This window comes from Episyrphus balteatus, chromosome 1 (genome assembly GCF_945859705.1).
Source record: "Episyrphus balteatus chromosome 1, idEpiBalt1.1, whole genome shotgun sequence".
NCBI lineage: Eukaryota > Metazoa > Arthropoda > Insecta > Diptera > Syrphidae > Episyrphus > Episyrphus balteatus.
This window is the reverse complement of record NC_079134.1, coordinates 76,570,453-76,590,828: the sequence shown is the minus strand read 5'-3', so window position 1 is coordinate 76,590,828 and position 20,376 is coordinate 76,570,453. Positions and strand designations below refer to the sequence as shown.

At 33.7% G+C, this 20,376-nt stretch overlaps 1 protein-coding gene across 4 annotated transcripts in view; it reads right to left on the bottom strand.

Moving 5' to 3' along the window:
- Nucleotides 1-8,800: 8,800 nt before the first annotated feature.
- LOC129905230 (uncharacterized) overlaps nt 8,801-20,376 on the bottom strand; it is a 124,449-nt gene continuing 112,873 nt past the window's right edge. For 2 of the 4 annotated variants that reach the window (XM_055980674.1, XM_055980676.1), the window contains 2 exons: nt 11,820-12,003; nt 8,801-11,767 (listed from right to left, as the gene is read on the bottom strand). In XM_055980674.1, the coding sequence (XP_055836649.1) occupies nt 11,649-11,767; nt 11,820-12,003 (303 nt within the window). In that variant the 3' untranslated portion in view covers nt 8,801-11,648. The remainder of the gene's footprint in view (nt 11,768-11,819; nt 12,004-20,376) is intronic. The other 2 variants (XM_055980673.1, XM_055980675.1) reach the window with 2 other exon arrangements.

Genomic DNA, 20,376 nt, shown 5'->3' with positions numbered 1-20,376 from the left:
AAAATAAAAAATAATAATAATAATAATAATAATAATAATAATAATAATAATAATAATAATAATAATAATAATAATAATAATAATAATAATAATAATAATAATAATAATAATAATAATAATAATAATAATAATAATAATAATAATAATAATAATAATAATAATAATAATAATAATAATAATAATAATAATAATAATAATAATAATAATAATAATAATAATAATAATAATAATAATAATAATAATAATAATAATAATAATAATAATAATAATAATAATAATAATAATAATAATAATAATAATAATAATAATAATAATAATAATAATAATAATAATAATAATAATAATAATAATAATAATAATAATAATAATAATAATAATAATAATAATAATAATAATAATAATAATAATAATAATAATAATAATAATAATAATAATAATAATAATAATAATAATAATAATAATTTTTTTTTTTTTTTTTTTTTTTTTTTTTTTTTTTTTTTACTTTACTTGTGGAGGAATGCGTTACGCACCATAAGGAGGTATCCATACCTCCCCGTGTGTCGGACTCACCACCAAGGAAAAAATGTTAAAACCTTATAATGGCATACCGACTAAACCTCCAAAAGTGTCACGAAGAACCCCCCCTCGGGACCACGGGATTGCACTTCTTCAAGAAGGGGTGCTGTTGTACGGCCCATTCTGGGCTCACGTCTTGTGGCGAGATCTTTTCTTCCTCTGCTTTCTTCGTTCCTAGGTTAGGAAGGGTAAGGTTAGGGAGGTTACGTTAGGGAGGTTAAGTAAGGATTAGGTGTAATTAGTTGGGTTTCGTTAGTTTAATATTAGTCTTTGACTAGGTGAAGTTAGGTTACGTTAGTTGAAAGTGGTTTGGTTAAATTTGGTTAGGTTAGTTGGTTAATAGGTTAGGAAAGGTTTGGAACGCGGAACTGTTCTTCTTCTCTTTTCTTATTTCTGAGGAGCTGATTTGTGTATGCACTAATCGCGTTCCAGTTGTGTTGGCTAGTAAGCATCTTCTCGACTATGTTCTCTGGAGTGATGGTGCCAATGTTTGTCTCCAGTTCTTCTCTTTGTGCTGCCCATCTGCTGCAGACGAAGAAGGTATGTTGTGCATCGTCTTCTTGGGAGTCCCCGTACTGGCATGCTGGACTACTCGTTTTGCCGATCTTGTGGAGAAATGCGTTGAAGTAACCGTGTCCGGTGAGTAATTGGGTGACGTAATAATTAACTTCACCGTGTTTCCGGTCTTTCCACTCAGCCACATTTCTAATCAGCCTCGCCGTCCATCGTCCTCTGCTTTCTGCGCACCAACGTTCTTGCCACTTCTGTATGGTCAGCTGCTTAGCCTCTTCTGCTGCCGCTTCCAACCCCATTTCCGCCTTTTTGTCGTAGACATACTTCCTTTCTGTCGCTAGGAGATCGATAGGGGTCACTCCAGCGATTACAAGGACAGCTGGTTCCGACACCGTTCGATAAGAGCTTGCCACGCGTAGAGCTCCGCATCTTTGTACTGCTGCCATCTGCTTTCGGTACTTCTCTTGCTTAAGTGCGTCCGCCCATATTTCGCTGCCATACAGAAGGATGGAATGCGTTGTCGCCATCAGTAGCTTCCGCTTACTGGCCGTTGGTCCCCCAACGTTCGCCATCAGTCTGCTCAGTGATGTGGTAGTTTTTGATGCTCTTTCCGATGCTGCCTTTATTTGTTGCCAGTAGGTTAGCTTTGTGTCGAGCCTCAATCCCAAGTACTTCACTGTCGCGCTGCTTCTTATCACTTCGGCCCCGATTTGGAAGTCGATTTGTGTAGGAATCCTCTTCCTCGTCAGAAGAACTATCTCTGTTTTTTCCGTGGCTAGGCTGAGTCCATGCTCTTCCATCCATGAATTTGTCCGTCGCATGACCTGGTTCAGCTTTCTTTGCGCGCTATCGGTGTTTCGTGCCGTAATCACCGCGGCGATGTCGTCAGCATAGCCAACCAGGAAGGCATCGTCAGGCATCTCCATGCGAAGGATATCATCATAGGAGATGTTCCACAGGTCTGGTCCTAAGATTGACCCCTGCGCTGCCCCAGATGTAACTTCCTTCCTTCGCTGGCCTTCTGCGGTCTCGTAGATCAGCTCTCGATCCCTGAGATAGTTCTTCACCATCCGTAGCAGATAGGCAGGAACGTGGAATCTCCATTCGAGCGCATGTAAAATATCGCTCCACCTGGCCGAGTTAAAGGCGTTTCGAACATCCAGCGTTGCCAGCAAGACGATCTCCTTCGAGTAGTGGTTTCTTTGTTGGGCAATTTGGACTGCGTGCACTACTTCTTGTATTGCTCCGATAGTAGAGCGGCCTCTCCGGAAACCGTACTGTCTCTCTGATAGATCGCCCGACGCTTGTACTGCTGCTGAGAGCCGCGGTTTCAAAAGCTTTTCCAGGAGTTTCCCCGCAGTGTCTAGCATGCACAGAGGTCTGTATGCCGATGGGGAATCCGGGTCTCCTTTGCCTTTGCTGATGAGCACGAGTCGTTGTTTCTTCCAGCTCTTAGGGAAGACGCCTTCTATTAGGAAGCTGTTAAACATGTTCAACAGTAATTGGGGACATGCTTTGGCGGTCGCTTTCAGGACTTCTGTGGGGATTCCATCGGGGCCCGGAGCTCTTCGGTTTTGCAGGGACTGCACAGCTATGCTCAACTCCTCCTCACTGAAGAGAGGGATATCCTGTCTTTGGACCGGTGTGTTGTCAGTTGTCCTGATAGGATGAGTTGGGAATAGAGTTTCGACAATGTGCTCCATTTTTTCTTCGCTTAGGACTGGGGGTGCCATCTGAGCTCCTAGTTTACGCGTGACGATCTTGTAGCCTAGTCCCCAGGGGTCGCTATTGACATCACGGCGGAGATCCTCCCATTTCTCTCTCTTGCTCGAATTGATGGCCCTCTTGAGCTCGGATCTCTTGGTTCTGAACTCCGCTATGGCGTCCTCCATAGGTTCAGCGTTTCTTCTCCTTCTCCCCCTGGTAACTATTCGTCGAAGTTGTAAACATCTTCGGCGTAACGCAGCTATCTCCTCTGTCCACCAGTACACTGGATCTCTATTTCTGTTGGCACCTCTTGTCCGGGGCATTGAGGAATCGCAGGCGAGCCGAATAAGTTGCATCGTGGCTTCAGCCTTGGTTTCAGCAGGTCCTTCTACTCGCAGCACAGCATCTGCCCCTTCCTCGATCACTCCCTTTAAAACATCCGCGTTAAGCCTGTTTAAGTTCCACCTTGGAGCCCGTGGTTGGTGACGTAGGTTTAGGGCTCGTTGGTTTTCCTCCAGGTCGAAAACGATATACTGGTGGTCGCTACCTGTATAGTCCTCGATTACTCTCCAGTTCTTAATTTTTGCGAATGCGGTGCCCGTCGCAAAGGTAACATCTGGAATAGTGCCTCTGTGTCCTGGTCTCCTGAAGGTGGGGGTATTTCCTACGTTAGCTACGTATAGCCCACGTCTTGCGGCCATCTCGAGTATTTGCCTTCCTCGAGAGTCTGTAGTTGGCATACCCCACTCCTGACCTCTGGCGTTGAAGTCTCCAGCCACTAGAATGTCTCCCTCGGTTTGATTTAGAAAATCTTCTAGATCTTCCAGTTTTTGACGGAACTCTTCGATTCTTTCATTAGGAGTGAGGTATATGCTAACTACTGTCAGCCTTCCACTTTTAACCCATGCGAAGCCTCTTTCTGCCCCTTTTCTCTCAATGAGGAATTTCCTTGTGTCAGGGATCCAAACAGCAGCAGTTCTGAGCAGATCCGGGATCCAGTTTGGTCCATCCTTATCACGGTATTGCTCGCTTACGATGACAATGTCAGCTCGCAATTCCATAACAAGTTTTGTCAGGAGGCTATCTGCGGTTAGACTCCTGTGGACATTCGCTTGAAGGATTTTGGTCATTTTGAGGACGCCTTTTTCGCCTGTTCAAGTGCTTTCCTAAACACTTGGCAGTTTCCTGTGCCTGGCACGTGGTTCAAGGATGGTGTGTTTTCAAGGTCGGCACAGAGGCAACATTTTGAAGAGTTTTTGCAATCCTTCATTTTGTGTCCTTTCTCTCCACAGTTGATACAGAGTCCTTGGCCCTTTCTGTCCATACTGGTACAAGACGATTGTGTATGCCCATATCCAAAGCATTTGAAGCACCTTTTAACTTCAACTCGTCTGCGGATTCGACATTGGACCCATCCAATTTTTATTTTGGGGGATTTCAGCATATCGTTGGCTGCTCTTGCGCTAATTTGAACAATGGCCATCTTCAGCGAACTTCTGTTTTTGCCTGTGATCGCTACCTGGATATCTGTTGTAATATCGAGGAGTTTCTTTTTGACAGCTTCCTCGACTTCCTCTGCGGTTGTCAGCTCGTCCAGGTCCCTTATTTCTATAGCCACTTTCGGTTCGAGGTTTTGGACCGTTGCCTTATCTCCTAGTATGGACTTCAGGGATTCACCAAAAGCTTTTTTGTCCTTTGTTTTTGCTCCGAGTTCGAGAAGCACATGTCCAGATTTTGTCTGCCGAACATTTTTGACAACGGTTTCGGTGTCGTCTGGATTCGCTTTGGTTCGGATTTCCCTCAGAATATCGGAGAATTTCTCCGTTCCCTTCGGCTTGATTAAGATAGCTTCAGGTCGAGCTCTCCGTCGGTCGCGTTTTTTCCCCTTCTTCTTCTTATCTTTTGGGCCTTCTTTGGGATTTTCTTGGATGTTGCTCTTTTGGCTTGTCCCTGCCGCCCCCGTCGCCTTTTTCGGAGCCTTTTCTCCCATCGCTTCTGCGGATTCAGCAATTTTAGCATAGCTCTGTTTTCCGTTGCTATCCGCCGTTCTACCGGAATCTTTGGGATCGGAAGCGGGTGCTTTTTGAGCCTGTTCGTCACCCGCTGTTGCCACGTGATACCTTTCACCAGTTTGAGACTTCCTGGTTCTTTTCCCTTGTGTTTTTGCAAGTGGGCTAGATGGTGGTCTCTTTGTTGTGCATGTTTGTTTGTCCACGTCTTCGTTTGTTTGTGTGCCAATATCCTCTGTTTTGACTTTCGAACTTACATCCTTAGTTGTCGTAGGGCAGACTTTCTTGTTTTTCTTGTGGAGCCAGTTCATTATGTCAATAGACTCTTCTAATACCTCAATCCCGTTTTTGATGTCCTTGCTAATATTTTTCTGTTTCTCGCAAGCAAGTTTCATTGTCTTCAACACTTTCATGCACTTTTCAACCTCTTTGGATATATTGTCTTCATCCGATTCTGCTAGTGTTTCTTCTACAGGTGTCTCACTAGCTATAGAGGTTACAACGACTGGCTCTGCTTCTTTTCCTGTGAGCCTTCCACCTCGGGGGGGTGTACGAGGTATTTTTGGGATTCTCTTGAAAGGATCCGGGGTACCTTCGGGGCCTTTGCTTGTAGTGATACTTTCGTTGGGAGCCAAGTGTGCTACTCCCAAGGAAGGGTTTACATTAACCTTTTCATTTCCATTTCTATTGCAGTCGCTGTATATCGACGTCCCGGGGCCTGCGCGCTCACCCCTGTCAGACGCCGGTACTGGGGATCCGACTCCCTGCACCGTAAAATTTCTCTCCCTTACTTCACTCTCCATATTTGGTTTGTTGTTCTGTGTTCCTTCACATAGTAGTTTTTGTTGGTCCGCGTGTGGTATTTTATTTCCCACATACCCTGCATTTCAAAGAAATACCGAGCGTTCCACTATCCGCCACCTGTGGACGCGTCCTCTAGGGGAAAAACTACAAAACCCCCGAGGAATAATAATAATAATAATAATAATAATAATAACAATAATAATAATAATAATCATAATAATAATAATAATAATAATAATAATAATAATAATAATAATAATAATAATAATAATAATAATAATAATAATAATAATAATAATAATAATAATAATAATAATAATAATAATAATAATAATAATAATAATAATAATAATAATAATAATAATAATAATAATAATAATAATAATAATAATAATAATAATAATAATAATAATAATAATAATAATAATAATAATAATAATAATAATAATAATAATAATAATAATAATAATAATAATAATAATAATAATAATAATAATAATAATAATAATAATAATAATAATAATAATAATAATAATAATAATAATAATAATAATAATAATAATAATAATAATAATAATAATAATAATAATAATAATAATAATAATAATAATAATAATAATAATAATAATAATAATAATAATAATAATAATAATAATAATAATAATAATAATAATAATAATAATAATAATAATAATAATAATAATAATAATAATAATAATAATAATAATAATAATAATAATAATAATAATAATAATAATAATAATAATAATAATAATAATAATAATAATAATAATAATAATAATAATAATAATAATAATAATAATAATAATAATAATAATAATAATAATAATAATAATAATAATAATAATAATAATAATAATAATAATAATAATAATAATAATAATAATAATAATAATAATAATAATAATAATAATAATAATAATAATAATAATAATAATAATAATAATAATAATAATAATAATAATAATAATAATAATAATAATAATAATAATAATAATAATAATAATAATAATAATAATAATAATAATAATAATAATAATAATAATAATAATAATAATAATAATAATAATAATAATAATAATAATAATAATAATAATAATAATAATAATAATGATAATAATAATAATAAATACGGTTAAATTGTTTCAGGAGAGGAATGCAACTATTTCATATGAACATTGCTTATAAAAATAGCGATAAAACCAAGGAGAGACATGACATATTACGTCTATGGACGTTTTAAAAAAAAAAAAATTCTAGCTTTTCTTGTAGGCATCACAGAAATAGGATTGAAGCGTCATGTGAAAGGTGAAATAATAAGCTTTCACATAATATAAAATTTAATATTAAGTCCCCGATACACAAGTCCACTTAACTGGGTCATATCGGTTATCACAAATTTCAATTATTAAACTTTCGCTTTATACATTTGTTTATATTTTGTCACGATGCAATTTCGACTTACCAATAAATTTGCAAACTTTGCTTTTGTTTTCCAACAGCCTCTAACCGTACCTTACATTGGAGTTAGTACTATGAAAAAAAAAATCGTGAGAACAATATCGGTTCCATTATTTCGTCAGCTGTAGTCTCTAATAGTCTATATAGATATATTTATGCAAAAAAAATACTTGGGACATAAGTCCCGACATTTTTTCGGGACCAATGTCTCAGTAAGGTGGGACATAATTCCCGAATCGGATTCGGGACTTACGACCCAGTAAAGTGGGACATTAGTACCGAAAAAAAAAAATGGGACATATGTTCCGGTGACTTATGTCCCTGCGCCAAAAAAAAAAAAATACGTGGGACATAAGCCCCGAAAATTTTTTTCGGGACTAATGTCTCAGTAAGGTGAGACATAATTCCCGAATTGGGTTCGGGACTTATGACCCAGTAAAGTGGGACATGAGTCCCGAAAAAAAAATTCGGGACATATGTCCCGGGGACTTTTGTCCCGGGGACTTTTGTCCCTGCGCCGCAATCCACCTGTACATGATTTGTCACAGTTTCTTCGATACTTGCTTGATTTTTAAAGGTCCGTCAAGCTGGGTACGCCACAACCGAAAATCCAAAATCTGAGTATGCAGGAATTTGTTGCTAATTCGTTGCTAATTTGTTCTCCAAATTAGCAACAAATTCCTGCATACTCAGATTTTGGATTTTCGGACCTGATTTTTAAGATTGATGTATCAATTAAAAGGTAATTTCACATATTAAATTCAAAAAATGAAATCTTTTAATATTTTATACAAAGTAAAGCAAAAATGGGTTAAACAGCAAGAAAGCGCCTAAAAATAACCTTGTTTACTATAATGATTACATTTCTTACGCAAAAATAAAAAAACTAAACGCATTATTTTTAGGGCAAATATAAGCTCAGTTTGACGTATCAATGAAAAATATACGTCAACTACAAGCTTCCTGAGAAATAATTGAATTAGCAACTTTAAGCTAAATTCAAGATATTTGATCGGGAATATTTCAAATTCTCAATTTTTCTGACCACTTGCATGATATTTTTATTTTCAATAAATAAAGTACTCAGAATGATTTAAAATATTTTTCAATATAAATTATTGTTTTACGATGTCTACTACGAGGTTCAAAAATAATTTTTAAATATTATACAATCAGAAATTCAAAATTTTATTGAAATATTGCAATCCATCTGTAGATGATTGCCTATTGTACTATAACTAACATCAAATATAAGCTCCCTGAGAAATAATTGAATTATGCTTTAAAGCGTATTGATATACATATGTATATTTCATATTTTAAAAACTACCTATGAATTCGATTTCAGAAATCAGTTTATTACTTCAGTAATTGTTAACACAATAAATGGGGTCTCAAATAAAAGATTATATTTGAAACTCACTGTATAGATTTTAACATAAAATAGTATTGCTTTGGAAGGTTTTATATGAAAAATTAAATGTTTTCAAGTGACTTTTACAAAAAAGTTTTCTCATTTTTCTGACCACCTGCATAATATTTTTATTTTCATAAAATACAGTTCCCAGAATGTTCATAAATATTTTCCAATATAAATTATAGCTTTGCTTTAGGAGCTTAAGAAATAATTATGAAATATCATAGGCGTATACAAGGGGGGGGGGGGTCACGGGGTCATGATCCCCCCCCCCCCCCCCCACAAGAACTCAGAACTTAAAAAAGAAATTGTTCTGTGATACTGAAATCTCTTGATTAAGATGATTTTCAAAATGTTGAAGTTTTAGAACATAAACGAAAATTAAAATTTAAAATTTTTTTTGGTATTCAAACAAACTATTTTACCATAATTTGGCGATGTGGTCATGTTTTTAGCGAACGCTATTCTGGATTAAATTATTTTGATTCGTTCGATAATATAAGTTGAGCTGTACTGTAGAGTTTTGTAAATTTCTAAGGATTTAAAATCCGAAAAAGTATTATATTCAAAGCTTCTACTGCATTCGAAGCCAAATATGATTTTGTCTGTTTGTATGCACTTTTCTCTTCTCTGTCAGAAAAAATTGGTAAAGATTAAATACAATCCTCTTCTTTGTGTTTCTAATAACCCATAGAGATAGTTTTTTCGTGTGTCCGACCCAAAATAAAGGTGTATTTTATGTGCATTGAAATCGAAAGTGTAGAATATATTCATACTTTAAGTATTAATTATTGCGTTTGTTTGGAAATTAAAGTGGAATTAAAAATTTATTTTTGATCGATTGTCTAATTGTGTATGCTATAAACCAATTTTTACTGTAAAAAAATTATTGGCCTGGTCTTGGGAGGGTAAAAAGTACGGAAGCCATATTTGGCTTCGTATGCATAAAGGGGTTGTAAATCTACACAATTTGTTAAATTTTTTGTTGGAAAATTTTGTTTCTTTACATTGTTATTTTGCTTGGAAGCTATGTTTAACTTCAGAAATGGAGCCCCTTCGCTTTAAGAGACATTTTTCTCATGTTAACCCCATTTTCAGCGGCGTAGCCACAAAAATTTTAGGGGAAGGGGGCTCACCTATAACAATTTTCAATCATTTTATTACTTTTTAGTTTTTGTAAGATCTGGGAGTGGGTGACAATGTTGGAGCAAGACTTACTTCGACAGTGGAAAGAATGTGAACAAGAAAAAATATATGTAACGGACAGAAACAAATTGCTTTTCTCGGTTCATTGTCTTAAAATGAGCAAATTCTTTACCTTTTGTAATGCGATGTATTTATTTTACTTTATTTTGTTTTTAAATGATAAATATTTATCTTTTGATATTTTTAATTGTATTCTTTACATAATCTGAATAAATAAAATTAGTAAAATTTCTTACCCTTTAATGCATACGAAGCCAAATTTGGCTGTAAACAAATTTTTTAAACAAATTAATTTAAACAAATTTTTTTTAATGAAAACCGTTTTGAGAGAACCCAATAAACCCATGTTAATCATTTTTTAATTTTTTCGTCCGCTAATATTAATTCATGCAGTAGAGGGTTAAAAGAAAAGTAGGTACACAAAAATCATTTCTTAACCCTCTACTGCATACGAAGCCAAATATGGTTTTGTCTGTTTGTATGCAATTTTCTCTTATCTGTCACAAAAAAATGGTAAAGATTAAATACAATCCTCTTCTTTGTGTTCCTGAGAACCCATAGAGATAGTTTTTTCGTGTGTCCGACCCAAAATAAAGGTAAGTTAACACGATCTCCTAGGTCGTCACCGGACGCGACGGTCGTGTATGTCGTCGTCGTCGTCGTCGTCGCGTCGTCAATATCATCGTCGACATGCAACATTATATGCTGACACGACGACTTCTATAAACGAAGTCGTTCACACCGTCGTCAGCCACAAAAAAGACAGAAAGCTTTTTAGTCGTATAATATAATAAAGTAGATGAAAATTTATTTGGGTGGTATGAAATCCAAAAGCCCCTCTCTTGCAAATTACCTGCAAAAGTTTTTGCGATAGCTAGAATGGGATAAAATAGATTTGGAGTGTTTCTACCCCCCAATGCCCCTCCCCTGAGTCCGGACCCTAAAATATTGCATTGACATCCGAACTTCATATGTGTACAAAGTTTCAGTTCGATACGATAATGGGAATCGGGTAAAAATTGTTTTCCAATATTTATATGGCTAGTTTTTTAGTTGCTTTGTCAGTTACAAACGAAGCTAATAAAAGCGTATTAATAATAAAAAAAACTTTATTATTTTTGCTAATTTCCTGTTTGCCAATTTTTTTTTTGTGCGTACCTATATTCATACATATATTTTTCTATAACATTCGAATTCACAATCAAAAGTTTCTGTAAACAAAAACCTGAACAATAACCTTTTTATTCATTATCATGCATTTTTTAAAAAATCGCTATTTACACGAGTAAATATAAATACACGTCTATTTACTAAATACACGTGTAAATAAAGTACCCATGTAAATGTTTTTTAGATACACGTGTACACGTGTATCGGGTACACGTGTAATTAATTACACGAACAAAATCGTAGGCCCTAGTACGAATTAAAAATTTATTTTTGAAGTTATTGCCGTTCGATCTTGGCGAACAGTCCTCATATATAATTCGATTTTAGATGTCTACCTTTGCAGTAGCAGGTAGTGTGTTCAGACATTTGTCTTAAAAGTAGTTCAGTTATTCATCGTTACAATACGATGTTGTTGGGAATTTTTTAAGCCACATCTATTCTTGAAACAAAGTATAAAATTTTTGAATTTACCAACGTTTTTTTCTGAGTGTCCTTGGCTGAATATTCGGCGGCTGAATATTCGGTATTCGGCCGAGGAATGTGGCCGAATATTCGGTATTCGACCAAATCAATGTTCGCGGCATCTCTAGTTATTATAATATTTTGTAGTTATAAATACTTATAATTTTTGACATCGAAACTTTCCACCTCCATTCTGTTCACCCTTATATTAGTCTGTTCATAATTATTTTTATCAACAAAAAAAACAAAACCGACTTCCATGGATCAAAACCGGATTTTATCTATGGTTTTCCTCATAGTTTCTATAGCCCGAACTGAACGAATTGGAAATGGGACCACTCTGCAGGCACCAATACAAGAAGAACTATTAAAATTGGTTCATTTAGTCCAAAGTTATGAGGTAACAAACATAAAAAAATACCTTTTTGGAAAAGAGAATTAAAATAATATATACGAATATGTTATGTGTATACCTGGATATAGGTGTATGTCCAGTATCATCCATATTCCACGCCATACGTTGACTGCTCCCATAAAGCTCAACATGTAATATATATCTGCTAAAAATAGTTTTAATTTTCCAGTGGAACTATCGCATATCCAACGAAAACATGGTTGCAAGACAAATGTTATGAAAACTATGCCATAGCCTATAACCTAATAAAATTATTAGAGCTTTAATGTTAAAGATAAATAAAATATTGAAAATTTAAATAACAAAAAAATAATAATGGCAGATATATATTCTTGAAGTAATCAATGATTTTTTTAGGTGCAGTTAGATTTTCCATAACAAATTCACCGAAGAAAAAAATTGTATAATAACAGCTATCAAATTATCATTTTTCAGTGGCAAAAGTCGTCCAACTATTGAAATATCAATTTTGTTATGATTATCATATCATTATTATTATTATTTTTTTTTTTTTTTTTGATAGGAAGATATCTTCCAAAGACACTTGGCAGTATTCGACTCCAAGTAGTATCAGGACCAATCTTGAGAGGTAGACTTCAAATTTTTCTTTCTTAACTTTGTAAAATCACTTTGGGGGAAGTTTAAACATTTAATACTTTCCCATGTTTTTTTAGACCATAAGCTCATGAGGCTTGGTTCTTCTTAATCTCCGAACATGGTTTCTTCTATTCAAGACGGACACCATTTCAGAATTGGTATGACTTTGCAGTCTCTGATTATGCGATACAGCGTATTTTTTAACAACTTCTGTAACCGTTTCTATTTGTAAGCCACGATGTAGATCGCTATTTCTTATGTACCAAGGTGCATTAACTATTCCACGAAGGACTTTTTTTTGGAATTTTTGGATGATTTCGGTATTTGTTTTCTTTGTACAGCCCCATAATTGGATACCATAGGTCCAAACAGGCTTTAGTACTTGATTATACAGCATTATTTTGTTTTGGGTTGATAAATCAGAGTTGCTACCAAGTAACCAGTACATTTTTCTATAGGTATTTCAAGTTTAGTTCTTCTCTTTTTGTTTTTGATGTGCTCTTTCCACTTTAGCTTTGCATCCAAAGTAAGGTACAGCTTGATTATAATGAATAATGGAATATTGTTTACCTTTTTATTTGTAAAGTTTATATGTGAAGATTTTGTTTCAATGAGTTTGAGCATTATGTAGTTTTACTGCTGCCAAAGCAAAGATTATAGAATACAAAGATATCGCATAGAAGTTATCGAAACCAAAAATTTGAAGTGTCGTATGTGATCAACATGTTGCTAGCTGCAAAATGTTGCGAGAGCGAGGAAATTCCTTAAAAAAATGGAATCTCTTTCGTTTTCTTTCTTCTGTTTTTTTTTTTTAATTTTGTTTTGCTTCTTACGCAACGGTGCCGATGACGATCACTGTGGTGGAGATTTTTTTTTTACTTTTTGCCAGTCCGTCTACCCAGATCTTCCCTCTTGTAAAAGGATTTTTTGCATTCCCGTTTTTTCCTTTTTTTAGGTTATTTTGTTTAATATGAAGACTTTAAGAATTTATAGGCCAGTCATTATGTCGGAAAAAACGGCTTAGAAATGCAAAATGACCGAGAAAGCTAAATTTTGGATATGTTGTAGAGGATGCTTAAAAAAGCTTAACTTGAAGTTTTCGACCAAGATTTCCTATGAGCTTTATTTTTCCGCTTTCATATACCATTTATCCGAAATTTTCCAACAACCCATATGCTGCTAATAATTTTTTTATTTTCAAAAATTATTGGCACTGATCTAATTGCAATTTTGATGAACTAAATAATATTGAGATTGAAGCAAATTACAAAATGCACAATCAACACAAAAAGCCGGTATACTGTATTTACAAGATTTGGGTTAATAAAATTGGGGTTACAAAAAAATCATTATCATCTTCTTCTCATTATTTATTAAATAAATACATACATTTGTATGTATGTGTTACTGATATAATAATATAAACATGAATGATTGTTTTTTTTTTTACAACCGAACGGGCGGCTTGCTTGGCGGACTAAACGACTTTGCGGCCGGCTGGAAGTCGTAATTTTTGTCCAAAAAAAATATAAAAATACGACATTGTAGGTCTGAATGTGGTCTACAAATTTTATTCTAATAATTTTTTCGATATTCATCACCCAAAAATAGAGTATGTCAAAAAACAAATGGCATGTCCTAAATTTTTGACTTTTTTAATCGATATCTCGATAACGGTTCATAATACACAAAAAATATGCATGCATGAATTGTAGAACTCGTTACAAGCTACAGAAAAGCTTCTTGTAGAATTTTCGCATCTCGTCAGATAGCCGAGTTATTGTCAAAAAAACAGATTTATCCTTTTTTTCAAAATGGCGGAAAAAGCTCATAGGAAATCTTGGTCGAAAACTTCAAGTTAAGCTTTTTTAAGCATCCTCTACAACATATCCAAAATTAAGCTTTCTCGGCCATTTTGCATTTCCAAATCGTCGCCTCAATAAAATATTGTCGTATGTGCAAAATTGAGGTTTTGAGATTTGAATGCAGTTTTGCTAATTGATTTTTTCTCCTTCATTCTGTGAAATCCGTTTTTCGATATCTGTATCCGTTTCCGAGATAATCGCTATGCATTTTGTCGTATGTGTAGGTTTACAAACATTTTCAGTAGCTTTTTGTCGTAAGTGCACAGAAAACGTGCACATACGACAAAAATTATCACATACTACAATTTTTTCATACAAATCTGTGTTTTTCTTCGTTCGGTAAATAATTGTCGTATGTGCTGTTTTTGCAACACATACAACAATATTTTACTGGAATTTCAGTAAACGTTTGTCGTTTGTCCCATAAGGAAATGTACTGACGAGTGTAATTTCAGTTGCAATTAAGATGTCGAGCAGGTCGGACGAGTCGACCTGCGCCAAGTTTATCCGAGGAGCTTTATGCTCTATTTTATGCATACAAAATGCATACAATAGTGGTTTTATGATTTTATTAATTTAGGATACGTAACGAAATATTGGAAGATGAATTCTTTGATGCCAATCCTTTAGGTTCCCCCAATAATTCGAATCCAGTGACAATGAAAACTTGGCCCTACGAAATTTGTATGAAGCTTTTATCGTGCTATCTTAAAACTGTAATAATTTGAGTAGTAAGGCCCACTTTTCACGAGTCGATTTTAGCCGCACACGGGTCGAAAAGCTTCGCCGCACCGCAAAAATCGACTCGTGAAAAGTCCCCATAACTTAATTTTAGTAAACTGTGATCTCATTAATTCTAAAATTGCTTTAAAAATAATCTACCTATTATTTTTTTTCTATTTATGTGATTTTATCTTTAGGAAAGAATTTTGTTGTGAAGTCAATAACCCATCCCATAGTACCTACCCGAATTTAGGGAAACCTCGATTTTAACAAAAAAAAAAAAAACATACTCGTACATCTCACTTCCAAATTAAAAAAGTTCTGTCATTTTATAGGTGAACTGCTTCTAAACCAATTGTTTAGAAGTTAGATGTAGGTATGTTATTTTATCATTGATGTTTTTGTTAAAATCGAGTTTTGCTAAACTCGGGTTATTACCAAGAGCCAATGTGTTTTAAAAAAGTTAATAAATTAACGTTAGTTATTTGTTTTTCGCATTGAATTTGACATCTATTTGTCGTATGTCGTAAACAAGTGTCGAATAAAACTTTGCTTATTTTTGTCGTATGTGTAATTAATTTGTCGTATGTGTTTGGCTAACAAATAGTTTCTGTGAAAACGTAACATACGACATCGGCATATTGGAGAAAATTGACTATTATTTGTTTCTGGATTGGAATATTGAAATAATTCTAACATAATTCAATAGACAAATATTTTCTGTATATGTCATAATATTTTTAAAAAAATTCACCGTATACAGTTTTCGAAAAAAAAAATCTGAACTTTAGTTGCGTTTTCCCAAAAGTAGCCGAATGTAACATACGACATTATTTTATTGATGCGACGAAATGTATATAATGACTGGCCTATTTAATATTTTGTAGAATATTTTTTAGCCGAGGGTGGCTTCTGCTTTTTATTTTTTTGTTCTCTTTTTATAGGATGATAACGCACAGGTGCATTGGTTTCATGTGTGTTTGTGTATGTATTTTTTTTTTGTTTGCCACGGCAATCGCCCTTGGAATTTATTTTTTTTTTTGTGGTGGAGAATAATTATATACATTTTTGTTCTTGTTTTATTGCGTCTGGCAAAATCTTTTCTTTTGAAAGGATTTTCTTCATTCCAGTTTTTTTTCCTTTCTTCGATATTTGTATATTTTTCGTGTTGAAGAATTTGTGGAATATTTTTCAGCCGAGGGTAAGTTTTGTTTTTATTTTTTGAGCTGTTTTAGTGCTTATGCACAGATGCTTGTGATTTTTTAGTGATTTTCGATAAGCTGTATTTCATAAAACTCATATGGAGTTGAGGTCACTTTAACTTTTTAATAATAAAAAGTTATTAATTTTTTAATTGAATTATATTCAATCACTCCGCTTAAAAATAAAAATAATTTTCATTATTTTTTTTCACTTTGTTTACTTATTACCCTGACCACGGGCAATTGTTTTTAGGTGCAAGAATGTAACCATGTTCCCCTAAAATATTAAAATTCACAGTCTATTCAGGTTGTGATTTTTATAAGTGTCTGTATTCATGGACCAAAATTTTGCGTCTTAGTAAGGGTATGACAGCATCTAACTGATGAGCCCACTGTCATACCTGGGCGAAACGCATATGGAGTTGAGGTCACTTTAACTTTTTAATAATAAAAAGTTATTAACTTTTTAATTGCTTTATAAATAAATACAATACAATACAATACACTGCTAATCACCATTTTTGAAAACATGTGTTAAAGAAAAATGACTCAAAGAGACCAACAACAGTAGATTTTTAAAATCCATATAAAGGGTTTTCCAATAAGAGGTGTTATTTTGATATTCAAAGAAAAATGGCATTTTTTGAGATAAATGATCGGATGTTTATTTCATTATAAAGAGGAAGGTATGTCATTAATAATGGAACACAACATCAGCCAAATGGCCGCCACGACCACGCTTACAGGACCATATCCTTTTCATGAAATTTTCCATAACCAAATCGCAAAGTGGCTACCCTATGTCCTCGATAGCCTCACGAATTCCATCTTTGAGGTCTTGAATCGACGCTGGGCTGTCGGCGTAGACCTTATCTTTCACGTGGCCCCAAAGGAAGAAGTCGCATGGTGTTAAATCACAAGATCTCGGTGGCCAATTGTGATCACCCTTTCGAGAGATAACACGGTCCGGAAACTTTTCCCGCAAAAGATCGATGGTTTCATTGCTTGTGTGGCACGTAGCGCCGTCTTGTTGAAAGTAAACGTTGTCCAGATCAATACCATCCAATTCCTTTCATAAAAAATCATTAATCATCTCTCGATAGCGCAATCCATTGACCGTAACTGTTGCTCCAGTCTCATTTTCGAAAAAGTAAGGTCCAATGACCCCGCCGCACATAGAGGTATTTCAACAATCTAAGCGGCCAAAATTATTTTTTCATTTTTTTTTATTTTATAACACGCAAATTACAAAAATCAGTTGTTTTTTCTACAAAAAACAAATTTTTAGGAAAAAATTTTTTTTTACAAAATACAGTTTTTTTTTGAAAAAAATATTTTTAAATGCCAAATATACAAAATTATTTGATAACGAGAGAAAAAATTGAGATTATAATTTTTTTAATACTAATTATGCAAATATATTAAAATTTTCTATGTGTTGAAAATTCGCGAAACTGCGCTATTTCGCCGCTAAATTTTCAAGAATTTGTTACTTAAGGGCTCTTAGTTTTCATATAAATAACAAACATTGCGGGATCTAACAGGATCCGTAACCAAATATCTTATCATTCACAAAATCCTTAAAAAAAAAAATATTAAAATAAAACACATTTTATAAAATAATTTTTTTTTGAATAGTCACATACCTGTTTTTTTAGAATCCATTACTATTTTCACCAGAAAAAAATTAATCACTTAAATTTAAATAAAAAGCTAACAATTTCTCAAAGCCACACAAATCAGTCACGTGCCACGAAAATTCACTGATGAAGTTCAGATATTTTTTTTTTATTTCTAGCAATTGGAGAAGAGTAGGGTTTCAGCCTATTGTTTGTTGGAGTGTCTCCTACTTGTGTAACTCAATAGTAACGGCTATTTGTTTACTTTAATATTTTGACTTTTGACCGCGTAAACACGCAAATACCTCTATGTGCGCCGGACCATAAACCGCACCAAACAGTCACGCGTTGAGGATGGAGAGGCTTTTTAACAATAACTCTTGGGTTTTCCGAGACCCAGATGCGACAGTTTTGCTTATTGACGTAGCCTCCGAGGTCGAAATGGGCCTCATCAGTCAAGATGATTTTTCGATGAAATCCCGGATCATTTTCATAAGTGAATTTTAATAATTTCAATGCGTTGTTGAAGCGTGTATCGTTCCATTTTTATTAATGGCGTAGTTTCTACTTGTCAAAATGACAGCTTCAAAAGCGACAGCTACCGAAATAGCGGGCTATTCAAAATAACACCTCTTATTGGAAAACCCTGTATTATCCAATTTTAGCAGTATTAAGTTTTTGTGACCATTATGTTGAATGATTAACTTTCTCTTTTACATGTTCAATCTCTTTAAATTCTCAAAGAATAAAAATAAACCATTTAGTAAAAACGTTATCTTATCAGTAAATTTCAATTTTCAGTCATATCAAATTAAAAATTGAAAAATACAAAACGGTTGAAACGCTCAGAAAACTTTTCGTTATAATTTTGTCAAATATTTTTTATGAAAATTTTACAAAAAATGTAACATCCCAAAGTGTACTATTTTTTCTCAAGAATTAAACTACATTTAAGTCTGTTCGTTAAAAAAAAAGTATAAAAATTATTATTAAAATCACATAACAATCTACTACAAATTTGATACCATCTGAAAGGTCATTATTTCAGCTAAGAATATTAACTTCTTCCGTACGATATCAACGAAAAGAGCTAGAATCTTTTAATGCTATCAGTTTTTATAAAAAAAAAAATATCAACCTATTGTTCATTTTTTTATATAACAACCTATACTAAAAAAATTATTATTTGAGCTTTAATTATATGCCTCAATCATATGTAAGTGTATGACGCCGATAAGATAAGTTACAACTTTTTAAAGCCAACAATTTTTAAAGACCCACAATGCGATACAAAAAATGATATAAGTGTGGGGCAATCTTTAAATATTGATTCAAAGATTTATACATACATATTGTTAAATCGTACAAAATCACTTTTCATTTTTTTATTGAAGATTTAGTTTTTTTAACCTTTGAAATAGAAAATATGTACCTATAAAGTTTCTAGCTCAAATAGAACCGGAGTTATTAATTTTTAAAATAATCTCCAAATTGTAAAATTTGCTATTATTTTTAATTTCCAAAAATCAAGTAAAAATTGAAAAAAAGATTTTATATTTCCTATATCCTTTTTTTATAATAAACAATTATAATTAACCTCACCATCCACGCAAAATAAATCCTTCAATACTTTACCTTCCTTTATCAGCCACACTAAATAACTCCTTCAATGCCTCACCTGCATTACCAAAGAAAAAACTTGAAGCCAAACTCACAACAAACCATGAAAATAAATTTCAACCAAAAATAAAGTCAACTTTCAATTCCATGGACATTATTTGCCGTCGCAAACGAAACGAAAAAAAACATCCACATAATAATGTGTGTGCACGATCATACAAAAAAAGAAAACAAAAATAAAAACAGAAAACCACCCTCGGCTTAAAAAATTCTTAGCTACTTAAAATAATCAGCAACGCAAGGTAACAAAATATCAAAAAAATTTATACAAAATAAAGAATATCCTTTACAGCACGATACTTCAATAGTAGAAAATAAAAAAGAAAACAAATACCATCACCCTTGTCGCACCGATAGTGCGCTTCATAACACAACACACAAGGACACGAGAACAAAAAAGAAAAAAGAGAGAAGAAGGCCACAGTAATTTTTTTTTAAGAGATTCCAATTTTTTTAAAGGAATTCCCTCGCTCTCGCAACATTTTCCTACTAGCAACATGTTGTGGTACGCCATATCACGTACCACCCGAAAAATTTGGGGTTCCGATAATTTGTATGGGATGCGACATTTTTGTATTCTATAATCTTTGCTTAGAGTCACATTTGTCAGGTACCAAAATTGCGGTATCATCTGTAAAAGTAGATTACCAACTGGGATATCCCTTGTGTATAGTAAATACATGGTAGGACCTAGGACACTTGCTTGTGGTACACCGGCTTCTTTTTTCTTCAATTCCGAATATTCTTGATCGTACCTTACTCTAAACAATCGGTCTGAGATGTACGATTTTAATATTTTATAGTACTGTCTGGGAAGATCCCTTTGCAGTTTGTACTCAAGTCCCTCATGCCAAACCTTGTCAAAGGCTTGAGCAACATCTAAGAAAATAGCCGAACATACTTGTTTTTCTTCTAATGCTTTTTCTATT